Below are 24,023 nucleotides of genomic sequence, written 5' to 3' on the forward strand. Positions count from 1 at the left end.
CCAGGAGGAATAAACTCCAGGGTAGTTAAGAGTGGATAAGCATGCCATAAGAGCAGAACGTGCCTTTAAGCCAAGAACAACATTTCTAAAATAGCAGCAGATATTATTTTTTTTACAAATGTTTATAGCTTTAAAGCAAACTGACTAAGCTATTTTCCAGCAAATCTATACATTCATTGCTTTTTACATCTTTTTTTATTTTATCTACGAGCATCCTAAAACATTCTAATGCGAAGTTTGTTCCTCTGCTAAAGTAAAACTTTAACTCTTGTGGAATTCTCAAATGAGGAATTCATTGGCTTAACACATACTGTACTATACATTTTAAACTGCAAAAATAGATACAACGCTAACCAAATTGTTTAAAATCAAGTATGTATGTCTTACATTATTTGAAAAACAGAAACATAACAAAGAACGTGTGCATTATTTTCCCCATTACTGTATGTAGAAGGCAGACAAGAATACAACATGGTTTATTACACTGATGATTCCCAACTGTCCATGCTCATTTAAAAAAAAAAAAAAAAGGAAGCAGACGATAGAGGGGTGCAAAGATCACAGGAAGCAGAAGTCAGCATTTCTTACATTTCTTCATATATTCTAATTTGCAGGAACTTCCAGTACAGCAATTTATAGCATCTGGTTCTGCAAAATCAGCCTACAAGGAAGGAAAAAAAGGGGGGCTGGAGTAAACAGGAAGTGCAGGAAACTGCTGGCCCCTATTCTGAATATTCAGTGCCAGAACTGAATTCAGAGCCTTACGGTAAAGGAAAAGAAAACAACACCCTTGTTTTCCTAAATGTCTTCTACCTCAGTAGCTTTATACTGAATTGGGAAAATGCCTTTGTCTAACTGCCTTTGTTAAATAACCGGGAGTCAAGTCCTTGCTGATTTAGAGCAATTCATGCAGAACTCCACAAGCAGATTCCAATCTGCTCCCTGTACCCTAGTGAATTAGCAGGCTTGACCCTTTGATGCAGGAGTAAAGAGCAACCTCCCCCCTTACATTCATCACTATCCTGCCACCCAAGTTGTATTATTTAAATGGGACCCAGAAATCAGGACAGAGGGTCCATAAGGCTCTGAGACCCACAATTTCAGAACTTAGGACTGCAGATTCCTAAGACAACGGGGAGCAGGAGCATTCTTGTGTGCATGACTGAATTCTCCCCCCCCCCCGCCCCCCAGTTTTGCAAGAAAATTGTACTTCTACTACTTGTAATACTTCTAGTACTTAACCCTTGCATATTCTCTATAACCGCAGATAAAGGGTAGCGGCTTCACAGCATCCCTAACTGTTGGGTACTGCCTTGCAGATTTGTCCATAACACTTCCCAAGATAGCCCAGAATTAGAAGTGCAATTTCCCCCCTGCTCCTGAGATGGGCACCCATGTGAATGTAGCTTTGGTTTTCTTCCAAGGGAACCTCTTTGCCACCTCCTCACCTTCACAAGGTGGCACATTTTGGCACGCGAGTTTTTCCACCACTTCCTTGGACTGTCCGTCCAGAGGCTTACATCCAGCTTTTGGTTTTCCCCAAAAGGTTACATTATCTCTCCTTCCATTCTCTGCTTCCACTACCATTCTGCAGAAGAGAAAAAAATAGAAAATCAGAGCCAACAGCCTAGAAGGATTGGATGGTACACTTTCCCTTCCTTGTGCCCCAGTTTTATTTGTCTACGACAGATGATGAGTAATATCTAGGCTTTATGTGGCACTCAGAGGCATCACACATCACCTTTTTAATTTCCCATTGCCACAATCCTACCACTCCTAGACCCCTCCTCTCCCACCCTGCCACAGAGAATGGGCTGCTCAGGCAAAGAGCCCACAAAGCAGGCTGTGCTTGCATGCCCTCTTCCAAAAAGAGTTGGAATCCCAACCAGCCACTTAAAAGACTTTGGTGGGCTGTTGGGAACAGGATGGTGTTAAGAAACAGAACATACAAACATAATTCATGGACTAGCAACTTATAATGCCTTTGTAGCATCATCCGACCATCGCTGAAGTGACATAAAGCCTGTTTGTGTTACTGCTATTTTGACACAACAATGGTTAGATGACTCTAAAAAATGCTGTAAGTTGTAATGCAGAAATGACTACAGTCTTTCCCTGCATGGTCTCAGCTTCCTCCAGTGATCCAAATTTAAGATCATATTTTCTCCATTACTAACAGAAGAAACTGCTAAGAGCGAGGAAACAACATTTTGCTCAGCACCACTGAGGGAATGGAAGGGCCTTAACCTTGCCGCATGACAGGATTTAATGGGGACAAAATTAGACCCTCTTCTCCAGAGACCCCAAACCAGAACATCATTCTTGGCAGCCTTAACTGGACATGCTAGACAGCCCATCCCTCACATGAAGACCAAGAGAACCCACACAGCCATCCCATTTGCTGCCTGAGGCAGTACAGGATGGTACACAGAAGCACCCTATTCCCACTTACAGAACCTGATTAGATGGGCAGTTGACCTTTTGCTTTGCAATGGGCTACTGTCTTCCCCTGAGCCAGACGTAGGCCACACATCAGATCTGTTCCTGCCTTCCAACAACTTGCTGCCACTCCCCACCTTCCAGCACCCGCTGTTTCATTGGGACTCATGGCAGAGTTGGCCCCGGTGCACAAAATGGCTTCTGGTTCAGGCAGCCCTGGAAAGTTGCCCTTTCCCATGTTCGTTTCATTTCCGTGCTCTGAACAGCAGGGCTCAAATGCCACTATTCCTGTGACATCAGGAAAGGTGAGGCACTTCCCTGAAAAGAAAGCTGTAGGAGAAAGCAAAGGGACCAAACAGGTAGCAAGGCAACAGGTAAAGAAGAAAGAAGAAGAGAAGAAATCATAGAGTTGGCCAAATCATTCCAACCCCTGCCATAAAATAGGGAAAGTCAGCTCAGAGCATCTTTCTGGGAAAGAAGCAAGCAAATAAATGAGAAGGGGAGAAATGGACAGGGAGCAACAGGAACTGAGAGATGTCAAGAGCTATTTCAGAAATTGCTGCTTACCCAGGAACAGTGAATCATTTACCACAGAAACTGATTGCAGTTCAGGGCTAAGTTATTCATGGGCTCATGCCAATAGCTGTGGCACAAACGTACTCCAATAACTGCTTTTAAAGGACAATCTATGGCACTTCATCCATGATGTGGTTGACAATCTGGTCAGCTTCCAGCACCCTGTCCTCCCCTCCTCTCCCCTCCCCTCCCCTCTCTGGGACTGTTTTCCAGAGCCACACTGCTTTTGGAAGTGGGAGAGTCCTGTTCCTTCACCCCGGGCGCTTCTTCTGTCCTCATCACATGCACAGAGGCTGCTCTTAAAAATGGATGGCAGGCAGAGGGACAAACCCTGCTTCACTGCATGCTTTCCTCTGCACCTGTCAATCCATTTTCAGGGTATAGTTAAATCTGGGTTTAGCGCTGTTTGAGAACAGCGCTAAACCCGTGTTTAAAAATAGCTCTAGAAACTGACAAGAAGGGGAGCAATGGTTGTGAGGTAAAGGTAAAGTGGGAAGGAGCTCACCCACTGCATTGAGTCACTACTACCCCACTCTTAGCTGTTTTTAGAACTATTATTCATGGATGGGTGGCACTTCCCAATAAGCCTCTCTTGCTTTAGTGAGAAGTGCCCATCCTATGGACCAGGCTCTGACAGGTTGCTAATCCATACATCTAGCCACTTGCCAAAACTCACCTTCTCCCCTGGCTTCAGCCCACAATAGGAGAGAGACCAGGGATGTATCTTCCACCAGCAAGAAATCTACCCATCGCTTTCCTTAACTTATCCCAAATCATATCTCAATGGACAGCTCCAGCTGGTGCCCTCGGCAGTGAGGCAGAATAGAGCTTGGTTGTTGGAATAGCACAAATCACACCAGCAATCCTTTTTAACTTGTTGGGATTTGCTTTTAATTGATTGAATCAAGACATGGTGTTCATAATAAGACTCGAGAATGGCTGCCAGTCTGACTCTCTGCATCCAGAATTGGGAACTGGACTGCCAAAGCTTTTTCTGAATTGGAAACAAAATCAATGACTTCCTTTCTGCAAGTCCAGCAGCTATTAAAATCCCACAGGGGAACCAGAAGCCAGCTAAAGAAGGTGGCAACTCTAGTATTTAAGGTGATACCTGTCAGGTTCTACCCACGTGGCTGGCCCAAGAAATGAAATACTATGAAGACAGCCTCTCCCACATACAGAAACTGCCCAGGTTAGCAACTGATTAATACTTTAGCGTAGGGAAAACGACAGCATTTTCCTCTACATTTGTGTAAAGCAGTGTAACTTAAGGGGTACAGGGAAGGATATATGAAAAGCACCTCCCAAATACTCCTTGGTGCCCCAGGCTAAGGCTTTGCTTGTCCCTCTGAAAGTAAAAGAGGAGATTTCAGAATGAGATACAAAGGGCAGAAAAGCCAGATCCCACCCAAATTGTTTCTTCTCACTGGCCTTCTCTAAGGTGGCACCTTCCAGGCATATTGAGAATCCTGAGAACTGTAGCCCCCATCAGTCCTCATCCGTTTGGAAAGGCACCAGTGGAGAAACAGCTACTTTTGGCAATTTTTAGGAATGCTGAAATCCCCACTCAGAATATGCTCTTCATACATAAGAGGGAATGTGTAGGATCTCCTTCTAGTTCTGCTAGATGGCAATTGCAGCTGAATGACAGCTCTTGAACTAACTTCATAAAAACAACGAGTGGACTGAGTTATACCAAGAAATCCAAAAAGTTAGAAACTAGATTAAAAATTTAGTGCAGTCCTGCCATTTGACTGAAGCTGATCCTTATTTCTCACCTCCATATGTCAGACTTACGAATAATTAGGGTAGATGGGTTCGCAGACTCTCTTGCGAGATCTTTTAGGTTCAGGTCCACAAGCTGGCTCACAGAGACCCCAAGAACTCCAATCTGTCCAGGTTCCTGGCACTGAGAGAAACCAGATTAATCAAACCAGGAGGCTTCATCAGGGGCTGCCTTCACCACTGCCTCTTTAGCTAATAAAGGGCCATGATCGACGTCTCAGGCTGGGCCCAGAAAGTCATGGATGGGAATTCCCTGCCTAGTCTTAGAACTCATTGTCTGAGTTCAGACAATATGCATAACTTGGTTACTACATTAAGTGACTTTCTGGCTTTGCATTAGTTAACCAGATGAGCTAGGTTCACCCAACACACTAAGACTCCCACAAAATCTAACCAACTTTAATACTAACCAAGCTTATCAAATGATTCTCCTAGGTTTGTAAGTGAGCTAACTAAGGGTATTATGTGAACACACTCCCTCAAAGACCTTAGGCCAGTTGCTCTCTCTCAACTACAAGTTTCTTGTGAAATTAGATAGGGGCTAAAAAGAACCTCTTAGAAGACTCATGGGGCAACCAAAGATAACATTGATCATAGTTTTCTATAATATAATAAAGCTACTTGCCAAACACATATACTAGGGTGGCATAATCCCTCTACATTTTGGAATGAATACAGCGAAATATAAAAAGAGAAGACATGGAAAATCCTTCAGCCATGAGGTGAGCAGAGTTTCTTCCCAGCTTTGTCTTATGGATAACAAAAGGAGCAGCAAATTGAATATGGGCTCAGTGAGCCGTCTTCTTCTTTATTCATGTTTTGCTGTTTTAAAAGCACTGCATGTATTTATTAGTATATCTGTTCATTCATCACTTAAAAAAATAAATAAAATAATCTTTTTCTAAGATGCCATTTTAAATGCAGAATTGTGCAGATAGAATGTTTTCTAGATGATGTTATGGGCACCAATCAGTGAGTGCTGCTCACAATTAGCTTCTGCTGTAAACATGCAGAAAGAGTCCTTCAAAATTAATCGCAACTTCTGTAAAGTTCTTTCTTCACCTTCACTGCCCTTTTGACCTCACACCTTGCATCAGTTAATGCACAAAATACTGGAGCCCTGAACATTTTTAGCAGATAAAGGATATGTTCACAAAAAGATAAAAAAGATAAATTCTCACTGGACTTAGGAGGATCTTAATATTCAAAACATGTTTCAGTGGAATCCCTGTTGTTTCTTAAAACTTTCTCAGGGTAGCCTGAGAGAGAAAACAGAATAAGCCACCTTCTGCCTTCTCCAGATGTACTGGAGTTCAATTCCCAGGCAGTGAGCTCTTTAGCCAAAGTAGGACTAGTAATTGCCATGCATCTGGAGCCCACCAGACGGGGAAGACTGCTTTGGGGCACGGAAACTCTTTGTACCTTCTCTGATTCCCAATACTTACTAAAGCAGCCTTCGATATTGTAGCAGGCCCTGGATTCCCTGAGAGGTCCTGCACAACGCTTGCCCGCATGGTGCCGTCCAATGCAGCTCCTGTTCCTTAACTGAATGCCAGTGATATCGTCGCACTTAATGTTATAACTTAAGACCATACGGCCACAGGGCTTCCAAGGAGACCATTCACTCCAATGACCATCCACTGTGGGAAATGTTTAAAAAGGATATGGTCAGTGCAGAAAAGAATTGAAGGCAGGGGGGCAGTTCTCCAGCCCGATTCACTGGGAGGGAAGAAACTAAGCCCAAAGCCACCAATATTTTTACAGGAACAAAATTATTCTTCCCCATGTATCTGGGTCCTATATGTGGCAGTGCACTCAAAAGGGCAAAGAGGCAGCAACACTGCTCTGCTGAAGACATCTGGTGTGGCCAGCCCAGAAGCACCAAGGACTTAGCATAAAATCCGGTCCTGCTTCATCCCCACTTGAGAAAGCCTGTTAATCCCACCAACCCTGCTTCCCAGCATTCAGCTTGCCCCATCTGTTGTTTGTGCTGAAATCATGCCTAATTTAGATTTCAATGTATGCAAAAGTCAACTTAGGTAAGGCTTTCTGGAACAGAGCAGTTGCATAAGTTGGGGGGCGCCTCACTTGATTCATCTACCTTAGAAGCAGCTCTCTGTGTTCAAGTTGTGGATTCCCCCTCATGGGCTCTCCCTATTCCTTTCACCTTCTTAGTTTTCCCATTACCTGGGCAGGGCACCTTGATGGTGCAGGGTTGATTACGTATGCTTTCCCCAGAGCAGTCCTTCCCTCTGTGCTTTGGTGCAGGGTTATCACACAGACGCCTCTGCAATATTTGGCCAACCCCACAGGTCACACTGCAGGATTGGAGTGGTTTCCAGATGCCCCAATTGCCATCCTCTGTGGGGGAAAGCAGTCGGTGAGTCAGAAGAGAGAAGAGGCAGACCCTCAAATCATCTTAGGCCCAATAGTGGCTTGCTCAGAGAGTCACCATAGAAAGAGCACTGGAGCTTTCCTGCTCTAAAAAGTAACCCGGACTTGCTTTCCTGAAGCTGGCGCTTTCCAGAGGTCCTGGACTGCAGCTCTCATCAAGCCAAATCAAGATGACCAATGACCATGTTTCAAAATACCAGCAAGTTTGAATGGGCCAGGGTCTGTTCACCTGGAACTAGCTGGCCCAAGACCCCAAGGAGCACAGCTTCTGATCTTCTCCTTTGTTGAGGGTGTTATCCTCTGGCTGGCTACAAAGGGGAAGAGCATCTTCCTCAGAGTGCAAAGCTGCCCTCTACAACTTGCTGGTGGGAGGTGACAGACAGTGGCTACACTGTGGGGCTTCCTTCTCTTACGTGGACAGTAGGGCAGTCCTACGCAGCTTCGCGATTCCTGGCTAGCTCCTGGACACGGCATGCCTGGAGGATTGCTGGAAGGTGAGGGGTTGTTACACAGACGGGTTCGTAGCTGCTGAGGCTTTGTAGCTGAGCCTTCTATAGCACAAGTCTTGGAGCAGCCCTGCCAAGATCCCCAGCTGCCCCAGTTTCCATGGGCTGCATTAAAAAGAGAAACATGCAAAGAAGAATGAGAGTCAGGTGTTGCGTCAGAAACATGTGGAAGAGACCAGGGGTACGGTTCACCTCAGTCAGACTTTTCTGCTGCCTTGGGTCCATCCTTTCTTCTTTCTATAGATTTAAGTATGTCTTCTCCTCTATCTATCAGTCCTAAACTGATCTACCATTAAGATTTCCCTACAGACTTCACTAGCTGGTAGCCCCAAAGGGTTAAACTCAGTTTACAAAATCCTGAGAGCTGAAGTTACAGGAGTTGAAGTTATCATCTTAGTACACTCACCGCTTTATTATCTCTTCTTATTGCCTTTTATCTCCCCATTCTCGGAGCCTTTCTTTCCTTCTTCAACATATCAAAGGAAGTGTGAGTACTTTTTAAAAATTAACAAACCAAAAATTGCTGCTCATGCTTAGAAGAAAACATTGCTGTAAATCCTGAGAGTGTGAGCCAGGGCAGAAAAAGTCACAGCTTCCCTATGGAGTTGCCAACTCTGTCCTTATCTTGCAATCCTAAGGAGGAATTTGGCTTTGGTCAACAACTTCAAATAAAGCCACTCCATATTAATCTGCTAGTGAAACTCACATGATCACTGTATTTGGCATAGTTAAGGAGAAGCTGTTATTTAACCTTTTCCCACCTAATGGTGAATGGAAGTCACTGAAACTGCCTTCAGCCGGGGCTAAAACTAGAATCCGTGCAGTTTGCTGCCCAGTGTTCAGCAGCTGCTCACTCTCCAGCCCAAACCCAGTCACATTTGAGAAGGAGGCTTCAGAGAAGCCATATGCAGAGCAGATTGGTCGCCCTTAACTAAAGACTGCAGTATAGTTGCTAGTAAACATTCTCCAACTATTTCTTTCTGCATACAGTATTTCCAGCCTTTTCCCCTCATGCTACTTTTCACTCTCGGTTGTTCTTCAGGTATTTAGTTACCCCAACTTTTGTGTGTGTGTGTGTGTGCACGCGCCTTCGAATCATTGTTGACTCCTGGCAACTGCCTGGATAAGCCCCTGAAGTTTCCTTGGCAAGATTTTAGAAGGGGTTCCCCCTTGCCTGCTTCCTAGCGCTGAGAGAGAGTGGCTGGCCCAAGGTCACCCAGCTGGCTTTGTGCCTAGGCGGGACTAGAACTCACAGTCTCCTGGTTTCTAGCCTGGTGCTTCAACCACTACATCACACTGGCTCTCTACCCCAACTTACTTGGACAAATCTGCTTGGTATCACAGGGCCTATTTTCTCTGCTGTCTCCTTGGCAGGTGCCTCCACAGTTGGGGGCTGGTTTGGTGCAAGTTCGTTCTCTTAACTGGGTCCCAGTTAGACAGGTCACTGAGCAAGGCTTCCAGTTGCTCCATTCCGACCAGCCACCCATCACTGCAAGGAAAGAACAGCCAACATCAAGGTTCAGGCCTGCTGGAGACTCACCAGCCCATGGTCATGATACAAGGCAGTCCACATCCTGTCAGGAGAATTACTAAGCCGCAAAGTCCCATTTCCTTAGGGGGGAATCCCAAAGGACTTACACACATGAGGAAGTGAAAGTATCAAAAGAAGTTCTTACATAGGACAGGCTAATTTGTGGGTTTATTATCCATCACTTCCTGGAGCTGTATCAAAAATTCAGAAATACAGAGTGGGACCATTGTTCCACACAGAACCACTGATGTGCTGTACAAATCATCAGACAAAAAAATCTGCCTTTAAATTTTCTGATTGCAGGCATTAAAGGAAAACAATAGAAAATTAAAACAAAAACAAAAGAAAGGTTGTTTGCCTGCTTTTCAATTGTCCTTTGTAACTATGTCTTTAAAAGCAATTTAGCCTGCTATGTCCACCACCCAAAACCACCACTTGGCTCCTGTTTTTCTGCCCATCAGAATAATTGCTCAAGACATGAAGGATTAAAATGTTTGAGATATTTTTCTTCTTTCTAAATAACAACCTTATTTCATAAACGATAGAAATTCTATCAAAGCCAGTATTATCTGTATCTCCTACATACTCTCCCAAAGAGGGTGCCTCAGACATTAACTATCTCTTTATGGATATAGCTAAACAGGTTTTTTTTTTTAATCTGTGCTCAGTCATTACCGACTCTGCAGTGACTGCTTGGACGAGTCCTTTTGCAGTTTTCAAGGCAAGGTGTTTCGGAAGTGGTTTGCCAGAGCCTCCTTCCTAGAGCAGAGCCCAGCTGGCGAGCGCAGGAGGCGGGGTTTCCGTTGCTTCGCGCCCTTTTTCGGGCGCGCGCAGTTTTTCGCGCTTACCGGCAACCGCTCCCGACTCCTTTTTTGCAAGGCGCCGCCAGCATTTTTCCTCCCACCGGAGTGAGAGTCCCCATTTATCTACTCACGTGAGTTTTCGAACTGTTGGGTTTACAGGAACTGGGGAGGAAACAGGAGCTCACCCTGCTAAACAGGTAGCCCTCGTTTAATGACCACTCGTCAGTAATTGTTCGAAATTATGATGGTGCTGAACAAGGAGACATACAACCAGTCCTTGTAGTTACGGCCGCGCAGCATCCCCATGGTCACGGGATTGCAATTTGGGCACTTGGCAACTGGCTCACAATTATGACAATCACAGCATCCCCGTGGTCACATGATCGCCATTTGTAATCTTCCTTGCCAGCTTCCCACAAGCAAAATCAATGGGGAAGCCAGCAGGAGATCACAAATGCCAATCATGTGACATCATACCTAATGACCACATGGGATTCACTTAACGACGGCAACCAGAACTGCCGCAACTGCCGTCATAAGTCAGCACGGTCACGTGATGTCACACTTTACAACCGCAACGCTTAGTGACAGTGTTGCAGGTCCCAATTACCATTGTTAAGCGAGGACTACCTGTATTTCAAATAAATAAGATGAATATTGGTCTGCTTGAGGCTAAGCCACATTGGGTCTAGTTCAGTTACTCAGAAATAAGCCTTTATTTTGCTTAGTAGGACTAACTGCCAGATATGTGGATATAAGAGTGCAGCTACCATGAGAATCCAATTTTAGGGAGGTAGGATGCCATTACCACTAAAGTGGGAGACAGACAAAAAGCTCTGCAGAGCCTAAATTTGGAAGGACCAACTCACATGTACTTTTTTCTCTACAGGGTACACTCTGCAAAAATAAAAAAGAAACATTCTGGAACACGGCATTAAAAGTTGATTGTGGTTGGTACTGACAAGCTAACACTTGTGATGTCACAAACACACCTCCCCCATAACTTCTGTTGTTTTTTTAATGAGGAAAAGTGGGATGGCATAAATGAATAAGTTTTCAAGTGGTGCTTTGGAGGGGGAAAAGGGGGAAACTCTCAAAATATCACTTAAAATGGAGGGGGACAGGTAAGACTGCAGGCTAATGTAGAATTCTACTTGATAAGAGTACAAAACTTCAAAAGTCAAGGTCATGCAAGGAGAAAGAAATGGCCTTGACTCACTTCTAGTTTCATGCTTAGGACAAAGAACAAGAGTAGAGCAAGGATGCTTACCAGGGCAACAGTCTTTCAGAACGCAGGCTTTCATTTCCCACTCACGTGAACCACTCAGACATGTGCCTGGGCGGTAGCCGTAACATGACCGACTGCGCCGCTGGACACCTTCGGTGCACGAGACGGAGCATGCACTCCATGAGGTCCATTCGCTCCACTTAGCTTCGCTGTAGGAAAAGCAGAGCAAAGATGGACATAACAGCAGACTGGGATGAGGGTCTCCCCACTATGTGAAATCCAACCATGAAAGATCCCATTAGATCCGATCAAGGGTCCATCTAGCCCAGTATCCTGTTTCCCAACAGCAAAGGAAATATCTAAGGAAGTTCAGTAGTGGCATCCAAAGGCAGGCCAACAGGAGCTTTGCTGCCATCTTCCCCAGCATTCTGGTCCTCTAGTGGCTACCACCCAGATGCCACCCAGAAGGTCACAAGCAGGATATGAGCACGCTCCTACTCCTATTCACAGAATCTCACAAATGGTACCAGAGGTATGTCCCCCCTGTTGGGGTTGTGAAATGTTAGTACAAGAACCCTGAGGAGGAGAGAGGATTCAGTCCTACCTCATGGACAGCCATGAGGAGAAGAGGGAGAAAATGAGGGAAACAGGAAAAAAAAGCCGGGCTCCAAGCCCCTCCCACACAAAGCAGCAAAGCTAGGCCGCAGTGGGGCCACAAAGCCTCCCTTTGTGCTCGTGTGAGGCAGGCTTGGTTGGAACCCCAAATTTTCCAACACCCCTTCTTTTCAACCTTACATGTCTCCGTGTCCTACGCTATTTAATTTTTCTCTTAGTTCCTGATAACTGGTTCTTGACAATGGCTTCGTGAAGATGTCCGCTGTCATGTTTCCTGTGGGACAGTAGTTGAGTCTGATTAACCCTTGTTGTTGCAACTCTCTCACCACCTGATACTTTACATCAATGTGCTTAGTTCTCCCACCTACTTTCTCTGACTGTGAAAGTCTGATACCCCCAACATTGTCACTGTCTCAGTCTAGTAACTAAGGGTAGCCTTATTCATCATTAATCTGTCAAAAAGCTGTCCAAACTGGTGGCCATCATGACATGTTCTGGTAGCATATTTCACAATTCAACTAGGAAATATATGTAGAAGTATGTTCATATCTGTGTTCCACAATTCCACAAAGAACATGGTTTACATCCCCTCCAACCTCCCCACACCAAAAGAAAAAGAGCAGGTGCACAGTGGATATATACTAAGCTGATTGCCAGGGTGTTAATTCAGTGGACAAGAGAACAACATTTGGCTTAAATCTGCGGTTACATCTCCTTAGAAGTGGTTAGAAGTGATTTGAAATTAAAATAGAACATTTTGTTTCTCTGGATGTTTATCTACATTCAGATGTAGAAAAGCAATGTGTTGGTCCCTTAGCCAAATCCAGCACTGGATAAAATAGCAAGCAGAGGGAATGAGAAAAAATTGCTGGAAGTTATAGGTACAAAAACACATTAAATCAAAAATCTATAAGAATACAGTGGTACCTCTACTTACGAACTTAATCCGTTCCGTGACTCTGATCACAAGTCGAGTTGGTCGCAAGTCGAGGTAAATTTTCCCATAAGGTTCAATGTAAATACGGTTAATCCATTCCGCCCTCCGAATTTGGTCGCACCCCGAAGCAAATTTTCCCATAAGGTTCAATGTAATTACCATTCATCCGTTCTGGCGTCCGCGGACCACATGTCAGGGGTGGAAAAGCGCCCGCACGCCGTGCGGCGGGGCGGCAAAACACCCGCATGCTACGCGTCAGGCGGAAAAGCGCCCGCGGACCACGTGTCAGGGGCAGAAAAATGGCCGTAGACCACGTGTCAGGACGGAAAAATGGCCGCAGACCACGTGTCAGGGTGGAAAAATGGCTGTACCTCGAGGCGGAGTTTGCACATCGAGGTAAATTTTTGGGGCCGGAGCTGGTCGTATCTCGAAAATTTCATAAGTAGGGGCGTTCGTAAGTAGAGGTACCACTGTATAGGAAACTGCCTTATACAGACTGGGTTTTCAGTTATTTGCGGCTCATTATGACATGTTCAACAAACCATGGTTTAAAAAATCTTGGCTTTCCATGAGGCATGAACACAGACCAAAGTTTAAAATTAACAATTTTAATTAATAATTTTAACAACTGGTTTTAATTTGGGTTTTGATTCTTACTGCATCAATATTCTTGCTACGTTTTATACTCTGCATTTTTTTTTAATTGAAGTAAGCTGCCCTTAGAGGTGGTTCAAGGATAAACAGGAAGGCAGGGTATAAATTAAACAATTCCGTTGATGGGGCATACAGTGGAATATTGTTCTCAGTGACTAACAGGAGCTTTTGAATCTTTGGGCAGGAATTTGTTTAGCCTTGCTTGGAGATAGCTAGGACTGCAGATGAGATCTGCATGTCACCTGCTATCCTACAGCCTCTCCCCCTATAGCAGAGATGGGATAAGCAATCTTAGGGGCAGACGTCCAGCAGACAATATTCGGAGGGTTCAAAGAAGGTAGACTTAGGACCACTTGTGCAGCGCACAGTCAGTGTGCGGTTAACCAGAACTGTTGGTGTTTCACTTACCGGCAGGACTGGCAGGGCCCACCTTGTTTCAACTGGAAACCATACTGATGGTTTAGGCAGCAGTCTTCCTTGGAAATTTCAGCTCCCAACAGGTTGCTGCAGGTCCCTGAGACTTCATTAAAGTCTTTGTAGCACAAAGTATTCTCGGCCTCTGAAAGAAGAAGCCCAGTTCAGACCAGTTGAGACCAAACAGAGATCCTCTTCCCAGAGATACACATTTTTATATACACCAGAACAGTCCAGGAAGATGTAAAAGCCAAGGGGGAGAAAGCAAAATAAAAATCAGAAAGCCGAGAGGAAGCTTGTTTCTTAAAATGATTGTTTCATTTCCCTTTTTCTACCCTTCCTATCTATATTCAACACAAGTGTTTATTTGTCCAGAATAGCAATTAGTCCCTTAGCCAATTAGGTATTCAAAATCAATAATGCCAGTTTTACTCAAATACCTGCATTTTTTAAAAGTCATTTACCTGGGACACGATTAAAGAAATCAATTAAATAGACATAGAAAAAAATAAAAGGGAACAAGTCCCGTCTGAATACTCTCCGTGGACATCCAGATTGTGGATGTGGAGATAGCCCAAGGTCCCACATTTTCTTTCACCAAAGAGAAAGACCGAGTTTGTTATGAATAAAGGAGTAGACCCAAGACACAGTTGCAGGAAATAATGGAAAAGCCTTCTCATGTAGAAGTCAGCTTGACTGGCTGTTGAATTTTCTGTCTACTCTGGAGATGAGATGGCATCCTACAAGCTGACCTAAGGGCAGAAGACTGCCCTGTGAGGTGCAGGAAGGCCACAGGGCAGAACCAATTCTATTCACCAAAGAGAGTGGCTGGAACAGGGGTCTAGAAGGAACATCTGGAGGGGAGGTCTACCATTGCCTCTCCCTACACTCTAGCTACCACCATTACCTAAAACTGCTGAACTTGGTCACCTTTTTAACTTCCACAGGATCACTAAGATAACAGCACCCCTGCATACTTTGAGGGATTTAAATGGTGACTAGACTCAACCATCCCAAACTACATTTGGGCCTTTTTTTTTTTGAAAAGGACTAGGAGCAGCTCTGCTCCTTGTCCTCTATCTTTCCTCCTCCATCTGCTTGAGTCAGACTAAGGGTCTTCTGAAGCAGAAACACAGTTGCCCTAATTCCTGCAACGATCAGGCATTTGATAGGTATGACATTTCAGCTTTAATGAATGCTCACCAACTATACTTTTTACATTTCTCTGCAATTTAATTGTATTGTTTCCCTAATGAAATGCACATTGATCCATGAAACATTATGCTGTAGTAAATATATAAATGCCATAATGCTTTATATTATTTCTGATGATAAAGATTACAAGGTGGGCTTTATGGAAGCTAGCTCCAGAGTACAATTTATAAATCCTTATTCTATGTTGTTGACAGTTGCCTGATACACAGACATTAAAGAGGAGAGCTTGCATCTGGCAAGAAAACAACATGGGAAAAATATATTTCTGAACCAAAAGAGGAAAGTTTACACTTTTACACAAGATTGTTATATTTTCAGAAGTTATTATTCATTATCAACACAACACTATCATTCATTATCAACACAACACAGCCAGTCATCTTTTTACTTACTGTTATTTGGACTTTCTGCTGCTAATAATTTTCATAAACAGATTGATTTATGGGTTTAGATTGTATTTTTTATCTTTATGATATCCTTTCATTAACTATCTACGGTTTGTTTTCTGGAAGGCTATATGCCAATACTGCAACTAAAAAATAAATATTTCTAATATAGTATTCAAAGAGTTTTGTATTATATTGTTGTACCATTTACTTGTCAGGAGTAATTTTTGTTGTCTCCAATGGTATATACTGTAAACGCAACAAGTAATAAAATGTAAAAACCTATACACTAGACAAGTTTTGAGAACACAGCAGAGTGAATTGCCAAACCTCTACCAAGCATAATATTGGCAGATCTGATCAGAGATCCTTTCCAGCTTATAGGAAATCTTACAGTTCAATCTAACATTATACAGTTTGGTGGGGGATTGGAATGGAGTGATCTCCCCACAACTGGACAGAACTTATGAGAAAAATAGTAAGATCACTCAAGACAAATTACTAAAAGTTTCTTTTTATTATTTGATGGACAACTTAGGGCTGGTTGATATATGGAGACAGAAAAATGACAATTCAAAAGAGTATACCTACTTTTCTGAAAGACATAGATCCTTCTCAAGAATAGACATGATTTGGACTTCAAAGAACTTGGCTACTAAGGTTACTAAAGTAGAGATATTACCAAAGACTTTTTTAAAATCATAATCCTGTGAGTTTGCTTTATAAAATAAAATCTAATTCTTTTATATGGAGACTAAGTGAAATGTTGCCACAGAAAGAAGCAATAGTGGAGGATTGTAAAAAGAAATTAAAAGAACTTTTTGAAAATAATTTAGGTAAAGACACTGATTTAAGAATGGTTTGGGATGCAAGTAAAGCTTTTATTAGAGGTTATTTTATACAACATAATTGTAAACTTAAAAAGAAGAGTCAAGAGAAAACACAAGCTGTTTTGGATGAAATAAAGAGAAAATAATTAAATAAATTTCCAGAGAAGACAAGTATTTCTCAAAAATTAAGCTTTTACAATGACAATAATCTATGTTGAGATATGTTATCTATTCCCATTAAGAGAAATGGAAATAAAAATAAACTATGTAAAGCAAAAAAAAATTGAGTTTGCAAATAGACCACGGAAGTAGCTAGCACATACATTATGAAAAGAAAAAGAAAAGAAAATGATATTGAAATTACAAGAGGGAGATATGGTATTAATGGACAATGCAGCCATACAGAAGTATTTCATCAATATTATTCCAATTTGTATAAAGGAAGTGACATCTCACTAGAGAAAATAGATGAATAGCTAAAGAAATAAAATTTATCGAGGATTACAGAGGAACAGAAACAGATTATGAACCGACCTATAACAATAAGGGAAGTTCCTGAAGCTATAAAAAGGTGCCTGGATCAGATGGATTATCAGGTTCTTATTATAAATGTTGTGAGGATGAATTTTTATAACCTTTACAAAATACGATGAACTCTATCCTACAGGGAAGAAAGGTGCCAGAGAGTTGGAAAGAGACCAATATAACACTAATACCTAAAGAGGGACAAGATTTGACTTTGACAAGAAACTATAGGCAACATTATTGAAGAATGACTACAAGTTGTTCACAATGATCCTAGCTGATTGAAAATAATTTTGCAAGAATTTATTCATGAGGATCAATGTGGGTTTTTACCTAAAAGAGAGTTAAAGGACAATCTTAGAAATGTGTTGGACATTTTGGAATACTTGGAGCAACACCATGAAAAACAAGCCATATTGATTTTCTTAGATGCAGAGGCCTTTGACAATCTGACCTGGGCTTTCTTGTTCAAGGTTTTGGAAGGTATGAATTTTGAAGCAAATTTTATAACATGGGTAAGATCAATTTTCACTTCACAGAAAGCACAAATAATAATTAATGGAGATCTAGCAAAACCCTATGAGATACAAAAAGGAAGAAGACAAGGATGCCCCACTGTCCTCTCTCTTGTTTATTTTGGTTCTTGAAATAGTGAATAGGGATATAAGGTAAGATGAGAGGATTGTGGGAGTAAAGATTAAAAAAGAAACTAATAAGTTAAGGGCTTTTGCAGATGACTTGTTATTGGTTCTGGAAGATCCTTTAAAGGGAATTGAAACATTAATGGGCAAATTAAAAGAATTTGATGCATTAGCAGGCTTTAAGATTAATAAACAGAAGATAAAAATGTTGACAAAAATATGAAAATAGATATCAAACAGAACTGATGAATAAAACGGTTTTAAGATTTAGAAGAAGGTAAAATATCTGGGTATCATTATGACAAATATGAATTGTATGTTATTCCAAAATAACTATGTTAAGACATGGAATGAAGTTTAAAAAGATATGTTAAGATGGGAGAAATTATAACTGTCATTGCTGAGGAGCATTGCTGTGATAAAAATGAATGCCTTGCCTAGAAATGATGTTTTTGTTTCAGACAATACCTGCTTTGACAACTGATGCACCATTTAAACAGTGGCAGAAGGATATATCTAAATTTGTGTGGCAGGGGAAAAAACATGAGTTAAATATAAGGTGTTACAAGAGGCAAAGGAAAGAGGAGGATTGGGTTTACCTGATCTGAAATTGTATTTTGCAGCTTGTTGTTTAGTTTGGATGAAAGAGTGGATGTTGTGAGAAATAGAAGGCTTTTGCAGGCCATGACCTGAGATTTGGGTGGCATGGATATTTCTGCAATGACAAAGTCAAGGTCCATGTGGATTTTAAAAACCATTATGTTAGATGTGCCATATTGAGAATATGGAATAGATACAAACCCAGGTTGTGCCTGAAAACACCTCTGTGGATCTCAGCACAAGAAGCATTTTATAGACGAGAAATAATAGGCAAACATAAATGGCTAACTTATTGTGAGATACTAGAATTTTGTCAAGGGGAATGTAAAATAAAATCAAGAGATGGCAGAGGGATATAGTTGTCAATGGTTCTCTTATTTACAATTACTAGAAAGATTTAAAGTAGACAGAAGAATTTATGGTTTTGAACATTGTAAAACTGAGTTTGAAACAGAATTGTGTACAAATGATGAACATGTAATTGCTAAAATGTATAAACTTTTATTGAAATTTGAAACAGAAGAAGAACAAATGAAAGAATGTATGATAAAGTGGGCTAAAAATTTTGGTTATAATATTCAGGTGGATCAATGGGAAAATATGTGGCTGAAAGGATTGAAATTTATACTATGCTATAATCTTAAAGAGAATTTTTATGAAATGATGTGTCTTTGGTAGATGTCACCAGAGAAATTATTTAGGATGTATAAAGGCACTTCAAATTTATGTTGAAAATGTGAACAATAAGAAGGGACATTTTATCATGTTTGGTGGATGTATAAATAAAGCTAGAAAATTCTGGATTCAAATACATACACTGATTCAGAGGATTTTAAAGATTAATATACAATTAAGACCAGAGGTTTTTCTTTTTGGGATTGATGGACTAACAGTTGGAAAAAAAGTTATGGAACTTTTATTTTTGTACATGATAACTGCAGCAAGATTATTGTATGTACAAAGATGGAAAGATTTGGCACTACCCACAATGGAGGAATGGATGGTGAAGATGATGGAACTTGCTGAGATGGCCAAATTGGCTTCTTTGATCAGAGAAAAGACAACGTCTATGTTTATTGCTAACTGGAAACCCCTTTATAGACTTTTTGCATGAAACGGAAAAAAATGAACTTATGATTTATGGTTCTGATGATTAGACAGGACAGATTATAGAAATAAGAGAGTTACGTTGTAACCATAGAGTAGGAGATAAATGTATAATTGTACTTATAGCTGCTGTAAAGAAGATCAGAAGCTACTTCTTTGTATCTTTTTTCTTTCTTTTCTAGTTTTCTTTTACTTTTTTCCTTTCTTGCACTTTTAGCTTTCTCTTTCATTTCTTCCTTTTCTTTTCTTTTTCTTACTTTATATTAGTTTGCATTAGTTTTATCTTCCTTTTTAAAAAGTCTTTAATAAAAATTATATTTAAAAAATTATACAAGTAGGTTTCCATTTACATGACAGAAGCCTTTCTTATATTCTCTCCACCTTCTTCCACATCTGTTTACTTTAGCTTATTAAACTATATGGTCATAGACCAAACACACAAAAATTAAAACAAAAGCAAAAATGAAGAAATACTTAACACGCATGTTCATTAAAAAACTATTTTTGTCTGAGCTAAGCATCCCTGGGCGAGTGATCAAGTCTAGAAAGTCTAATTGCCATTGCTATATTACAAAGGTTGGCTACAGTTCTAGATACGGTACTCCAGATAATGATTCAGAAGAACCTGTGTTACTGTTTCAATGTCAGAGTCTGAGCAGATACAGTAGTACTGTATACAACAGTTGCTATGACTATTTTATAGACTCTTACACTAAAAAATACATATTTTAAATAAGTACCAGTACTTCTAGAGGGGGTTTTGCATCTGTCCACCTTGGGCAGCAGTCAGTCTCACCTGAAACCATGTAATAATCCAACTTCTTAACAAGAGATTTAGAAAGAGTCAATATAGCCGTGGGAAGCACTTTGCAGGTGACATCTCAAGTTACATGGAAATATTTTTCACTATGGTTTTGAGCCAAACTTTCATTTCTGCATGCTTAAGTTACACTCCAAAAAGCTTCCTAAAACATTCTATTTTAACTTAGTTTCTTTTTCTTTTCTTTTCTTTTCTTTTCTTTTCTTTTCTTTTCTTTTCTTTTCTTTTCTTTTCTTTCTTTCTTTCTCTTTCTTTCTTTCTTTCTTTCTTTCTTTCTTTCTTTCTTTCTTTCTTTCTTTCTTTCTTTCTTTCTCTTTCCCTTCCTTCCTTCCCTCCTCCTTCTTCTCTCCCTCTCTCTCTCTCTCTTCCTTCCTTTCTTTCCAATCCCCTCTGCTTAACAGCTGCATGTCAGGCAGAAATTTAATGGGGGAAAACACTGGCTGAACTCCTGCCTTTGATGGAACTAATCCGAAGTACACTACTCTGCTGTGGCAACTGAAAGTTAGTAACCAAATGCAATCTGTCACTGGGGCTACTACTTTTTAAAACCTGGATTCGCTCCTGCACTTCTGTTAGTTGGTGGTACACAGAAAAAAACCTTTCCCCCAGGGTGGAAAGGAAAAGAGTAAGGGGCTTAGTTTCTGACTGTGATGTTAAAGGCACAAGTGCATGCGTAGGGAAAAAACTTTCTCCTGACCTCTCTTCCCTCTCCCCTTTTACCTGCAGGGGCTTCCAGGCTCACAAAAAACCAGCATACTACTAGGAGGAACTGGAACCTCTTCAACCCCAGGATCTCCATGATGGGTTCTGACTCAGCAAGAAGCCAGAGAGAAATGGAAAGGCTTTAAAATGAGCAGTGGGGGAAGTCCCAAGACTGTGGATGACTCCACCCTGGTAGGTGGGGCATCCTAGGGTTCTAGGACTTCCCCTTTGAGAAGCCTCTGTAACAAAGCCCTGGCCAGGGACAGTGGAAAGTTTGCAGGGGCATTGCAAGGGAGTTCACGTGTGTGTCAACAGAAAACCAGTGTGTGCACAGTATCTAAGACCATAGATATTCTGAAACATGCAGCAACAGGAAATAACCCACCAAGGGAAGAATGCACCCTCTACATCTGATGTAATCTCTACCCCGACCGACCAAACCTTCTGCCGTAATTAATCTGGCTGATCTTTAGGTGCCCCAAGACTGAGGCCTTCCATAGGAGGCCTCATTTACACCATCATTCTGCCTCCTTCACAACATTTTACAGAGCATCAAGATGTCATTGTCCTCCATTTGGGGCCCTTCTGTATTTTCCCATTGCTTCTTCCATCTTTTTCTTACAGAGGGAAGAATCCATTAATGAGGGAAAGGTGAAGTCACTGTCCCATTTTATGCCCAGTTTCCTGAGCTTTCCATCTGGAAGCCTCAGCATTTTTGTTATTGTCTAAGTATCTAAGACCATAGATATTCTGAAACATGCAGCAACAGGAAATAACCCACCAAGGGAAGAATGCACCCTCTACATCTGATGTAATCTCTACCCCGACCGACCAAACCCTTATGTTTTAGGAAAGAGAAGTCCCATGTTTTTTTTTAAAAAGTGCAGCTTGATTTTTTCCCCCAGAAATGACTTCTTATGAAAAAGAAAAGTGCTGAATAGGCGTATACGAAAGGCACTCTGCATGGGAAAAAGACGTTCAGCTTGTATCAATAACATTGCACCAAGCGTAATCATTTTTGGCAACTTAAGAGGAAGTTTCATGCTGACCTTTTATTTTCATAATTGCAGCACACTTGTTTTTTTCTCCCATCAAATCTGTGCTGGATCGTTCTTTGAGCAGAAGCTCCACCCAGCTGGTTTTTAGTTCCAGGTTTTTAGTTCCAGAGCCTACAGACTTCATCATCTCCAAACGCTGAGGGTCACTACCATACCTCCACAGTTTTTCAGTTCAGAAGTAGTAGCCCTAGTTTCTCCCCACCCCAATTTAGGAATGGGATAAGTCCTCCCCTTGCCCTTCCCTCCTTTCCTTGGCACCTGAAGTGCCTTTCTCCCTAAACAGGCAGGAAAGGGATGAACCATTTCTCCCAGCCAATTCCTGAGTGGAGAATTGCAGGTTAAGATGACAAGAATTGTTGTCCAGTCCAAGTTGGGAAAAGCTGCTCTATACAGTATGAAGATAACATTTTTGGTAAGGTCTGAAAATGAGGCTGATGTTAAAGATACAGCTACAGCAGCTGTGCAAAAGGTGATCTGTTGTCCGCCGTTGCAATTCTCTGGAGCGCTCTTCCCATAAACCAGGGATGTGACGGTGTGCCTTTCTATTTTTCCAAATCTCTAAATACATCTTAACAACGGTATCGCTCTGCTCCTTAATTTTCATTGTTGTTGCCTGTAGTATTTTATTTGGCAGTTTATTGGAATTACCTGACCCCGAGGCAAGTATAGTCTTCTGAAAGATGGTAAAACTTGGGTTCATTCAGAAAGCTTTCGGGGATGGATTGTGAAGCTACGGGTACCAATATTCGTTTTATCGTATTATGGTTTTTTGTAGTTATTATTCTTGTATTATCGTATTACTTGTCTCTGTATACTGCCTAGAGACTATTTGGTTTGAAGCAGTAGATACATCTCATAAATAAATAGTCACAAATAAATAGAAATAACTTTTCTAATATGTGAGCTGTTCTAGAGTGGTGCACATAGAGGCACTGCTGGCATACAAAGTGCCCTCACGCGGAATTCCACTTAAAATCCCCCAAAACATTTTTTTAAATATTCCAACCCCACATGAGTGCACTCGCCCGCCGATAAAAACATTTTTTTAAATATTCCAGTTGCGCACATGCACACTCGCAAATCTTCATTGATTTTTTTTAACTAATGCCCTCCCATGTAGCAGCCTTGTGTAGCACACAGTTTGCCTACTGGGTTGTGGTGGCCCTGGGCGTTTCTATGGCTTCAATGTGGAAGAAGAACATATAGAACTGGAATGTGGATTCCAGTCCTTAAGATGGAAATATAAGATACGGATTTCTTAAAAATCCAAATAATTAATAAGTGGAATTGCTAGAAGCAATAACATACCTTCATTATTTTCCGCTTGGGCAAAGAGAGGTTAAAACTGTCCTAACATTTTGCAAAAAGGCTTTGTTTTTCTCTTTTATTTCCTCATCTTGCATAGTGAAAAGGCAGGTGGTGAATCCAGTGCCACTTATAACTCAGCTATTTCCAGCAACCACAATAGAAATCCAGCTTCTTTATTAGGAATGGATATTCAAGACACAGAAAGAAAACAAAGCAGTAGAGGGTAAAAAAAATCCTATCTGGGAAATAAACTGAAAGAGCTATGGTCACCTGGGGAAAGGAGTTGAGACAAACCTGCCCCAGAGGGAGACAAAAATGGGGAAGAAAATGGGATCAAAGCACAGGGCTTCCTATTTTAGAATTAAAGGCACTAACCCAGGACTGCAATGGAAGAACAGCCAGGTGCATCCCACAGCATTGGCCTTCCAATATTTTGGACCACAATGGCCATAATCCATGAGTATTGCTGGGCCTGCTGGAGCTGAGAGTTGTCATGCAAAATATTTGGAAGTGGGGGCTGGAGAAGGCTGACCTCAGCTGCTCCATCTGAGGTGGGCACTTTTCATACACTTCCATTTTTTGTATTATACAGACTGGCCTTCGTAACCCTCTGCCATACTGGTTCAGATTTTCAATCTCCCTGAATAATTCGCTGTCCAAATGTTGGTGGGGTGAGACCCACCACTGCCAGGGTCCAGCCAGGACAGAGCATTAGGGCTCTCGGTTCTTTCAAGAGGCCCTTTTTTACAGTGTACAGCTTGGCAATTCCCTCCCCACCCCATTCTCACTCGTTTAATTTGTTTTTCTGCTTTAAAAGATTCTGGATTGCACTGTTGCAATGTGGCAGGAACCTCTGGCAGAAAGGGGTGGACAGATACTCCTCTGTGAATGTATCCATGACCTGACAAGGCTGGGAGGTACGCACCCAGAGCCTGCAGAAGAAAGAAAC

General features: G+C 41.7%; 1 protein-coding gene across 1 annotated transcript; it reads right to left on the reverse strand.

Annotated features, from left to right (window-relative positions):
* Positions 1-491: 491 nt before the first annotated feature.
* On the reverse strand, positions 492-20,864 carry CFP (complement factor properdin). The gene is made up of 10 exons (XM_007423623.3): positions 20,727-20,864; positions 13,877-14,027; positions 11,305-11,471; positions 9,019-9,189; positions 7,608-7,805; positions 6,988-7,161; positions 6,246-6,440; positions 4,813-4,924; positions 1,449-1,588; positions 492-661 (listed from the first exon to the last, which is right to left on the reverse strand). The coding sequence occupies exons 1-10, from the start codon at positions 20,803-20,805 to the stop codon at positions 657-659; spliced, it is 1,392 nt and encodes a 463-aa protein (XP_007423685.1). The 5' UTR covers positions 20,806-20,864; the 3' UTR covers positions 492-656.
* Positions 20,865-24,023: the final 3,159 nt, after the last annotated feature.

This window comes from Python bivittatus, unplaced genomic scaffold (assembly GCF_059951505.1).
Source record: "Python bivittatus isolate LINGU-HERP-01145 unplaced genomic scaffold, Pbiv_v1 ctg000220_np1212, whole genome shotgun sequence".
Lineage (NCBI taxonomy): Eukaryota > Metazoa > Chordata > Lepidosauria > Squamata > Pythonidae > Python > Python bivittatus.

What these genes read in the sequence shown, in the direction of transcription:
- CFP (XM_007423623.3), bottom strand. Translation starts at nt 20,805, where the DNA reads ATGGAGATCCTGGGGTTGAAGAGGTTCCAGTTCCTCCTAGTAGTATGC. An exon ending in TCTGAAAGACTGTTGCCCTG is followed by an intron (nt 9,190 to 11,304) that starts GTAAGCATCCTT and finishes CTTTCCTTGCAG; the next exon opens with TGATGGGTGGCTGGTCGGAA. An exon ending in CATCAAGGTGCCCTGCCCAG is followed by an intron (nt 6,441 to 6,987) that starts GTAATGGGAAAA and finishes CATTTCCCACAG; the next exon opens with TGGATGGTCATTGGAGTGAA.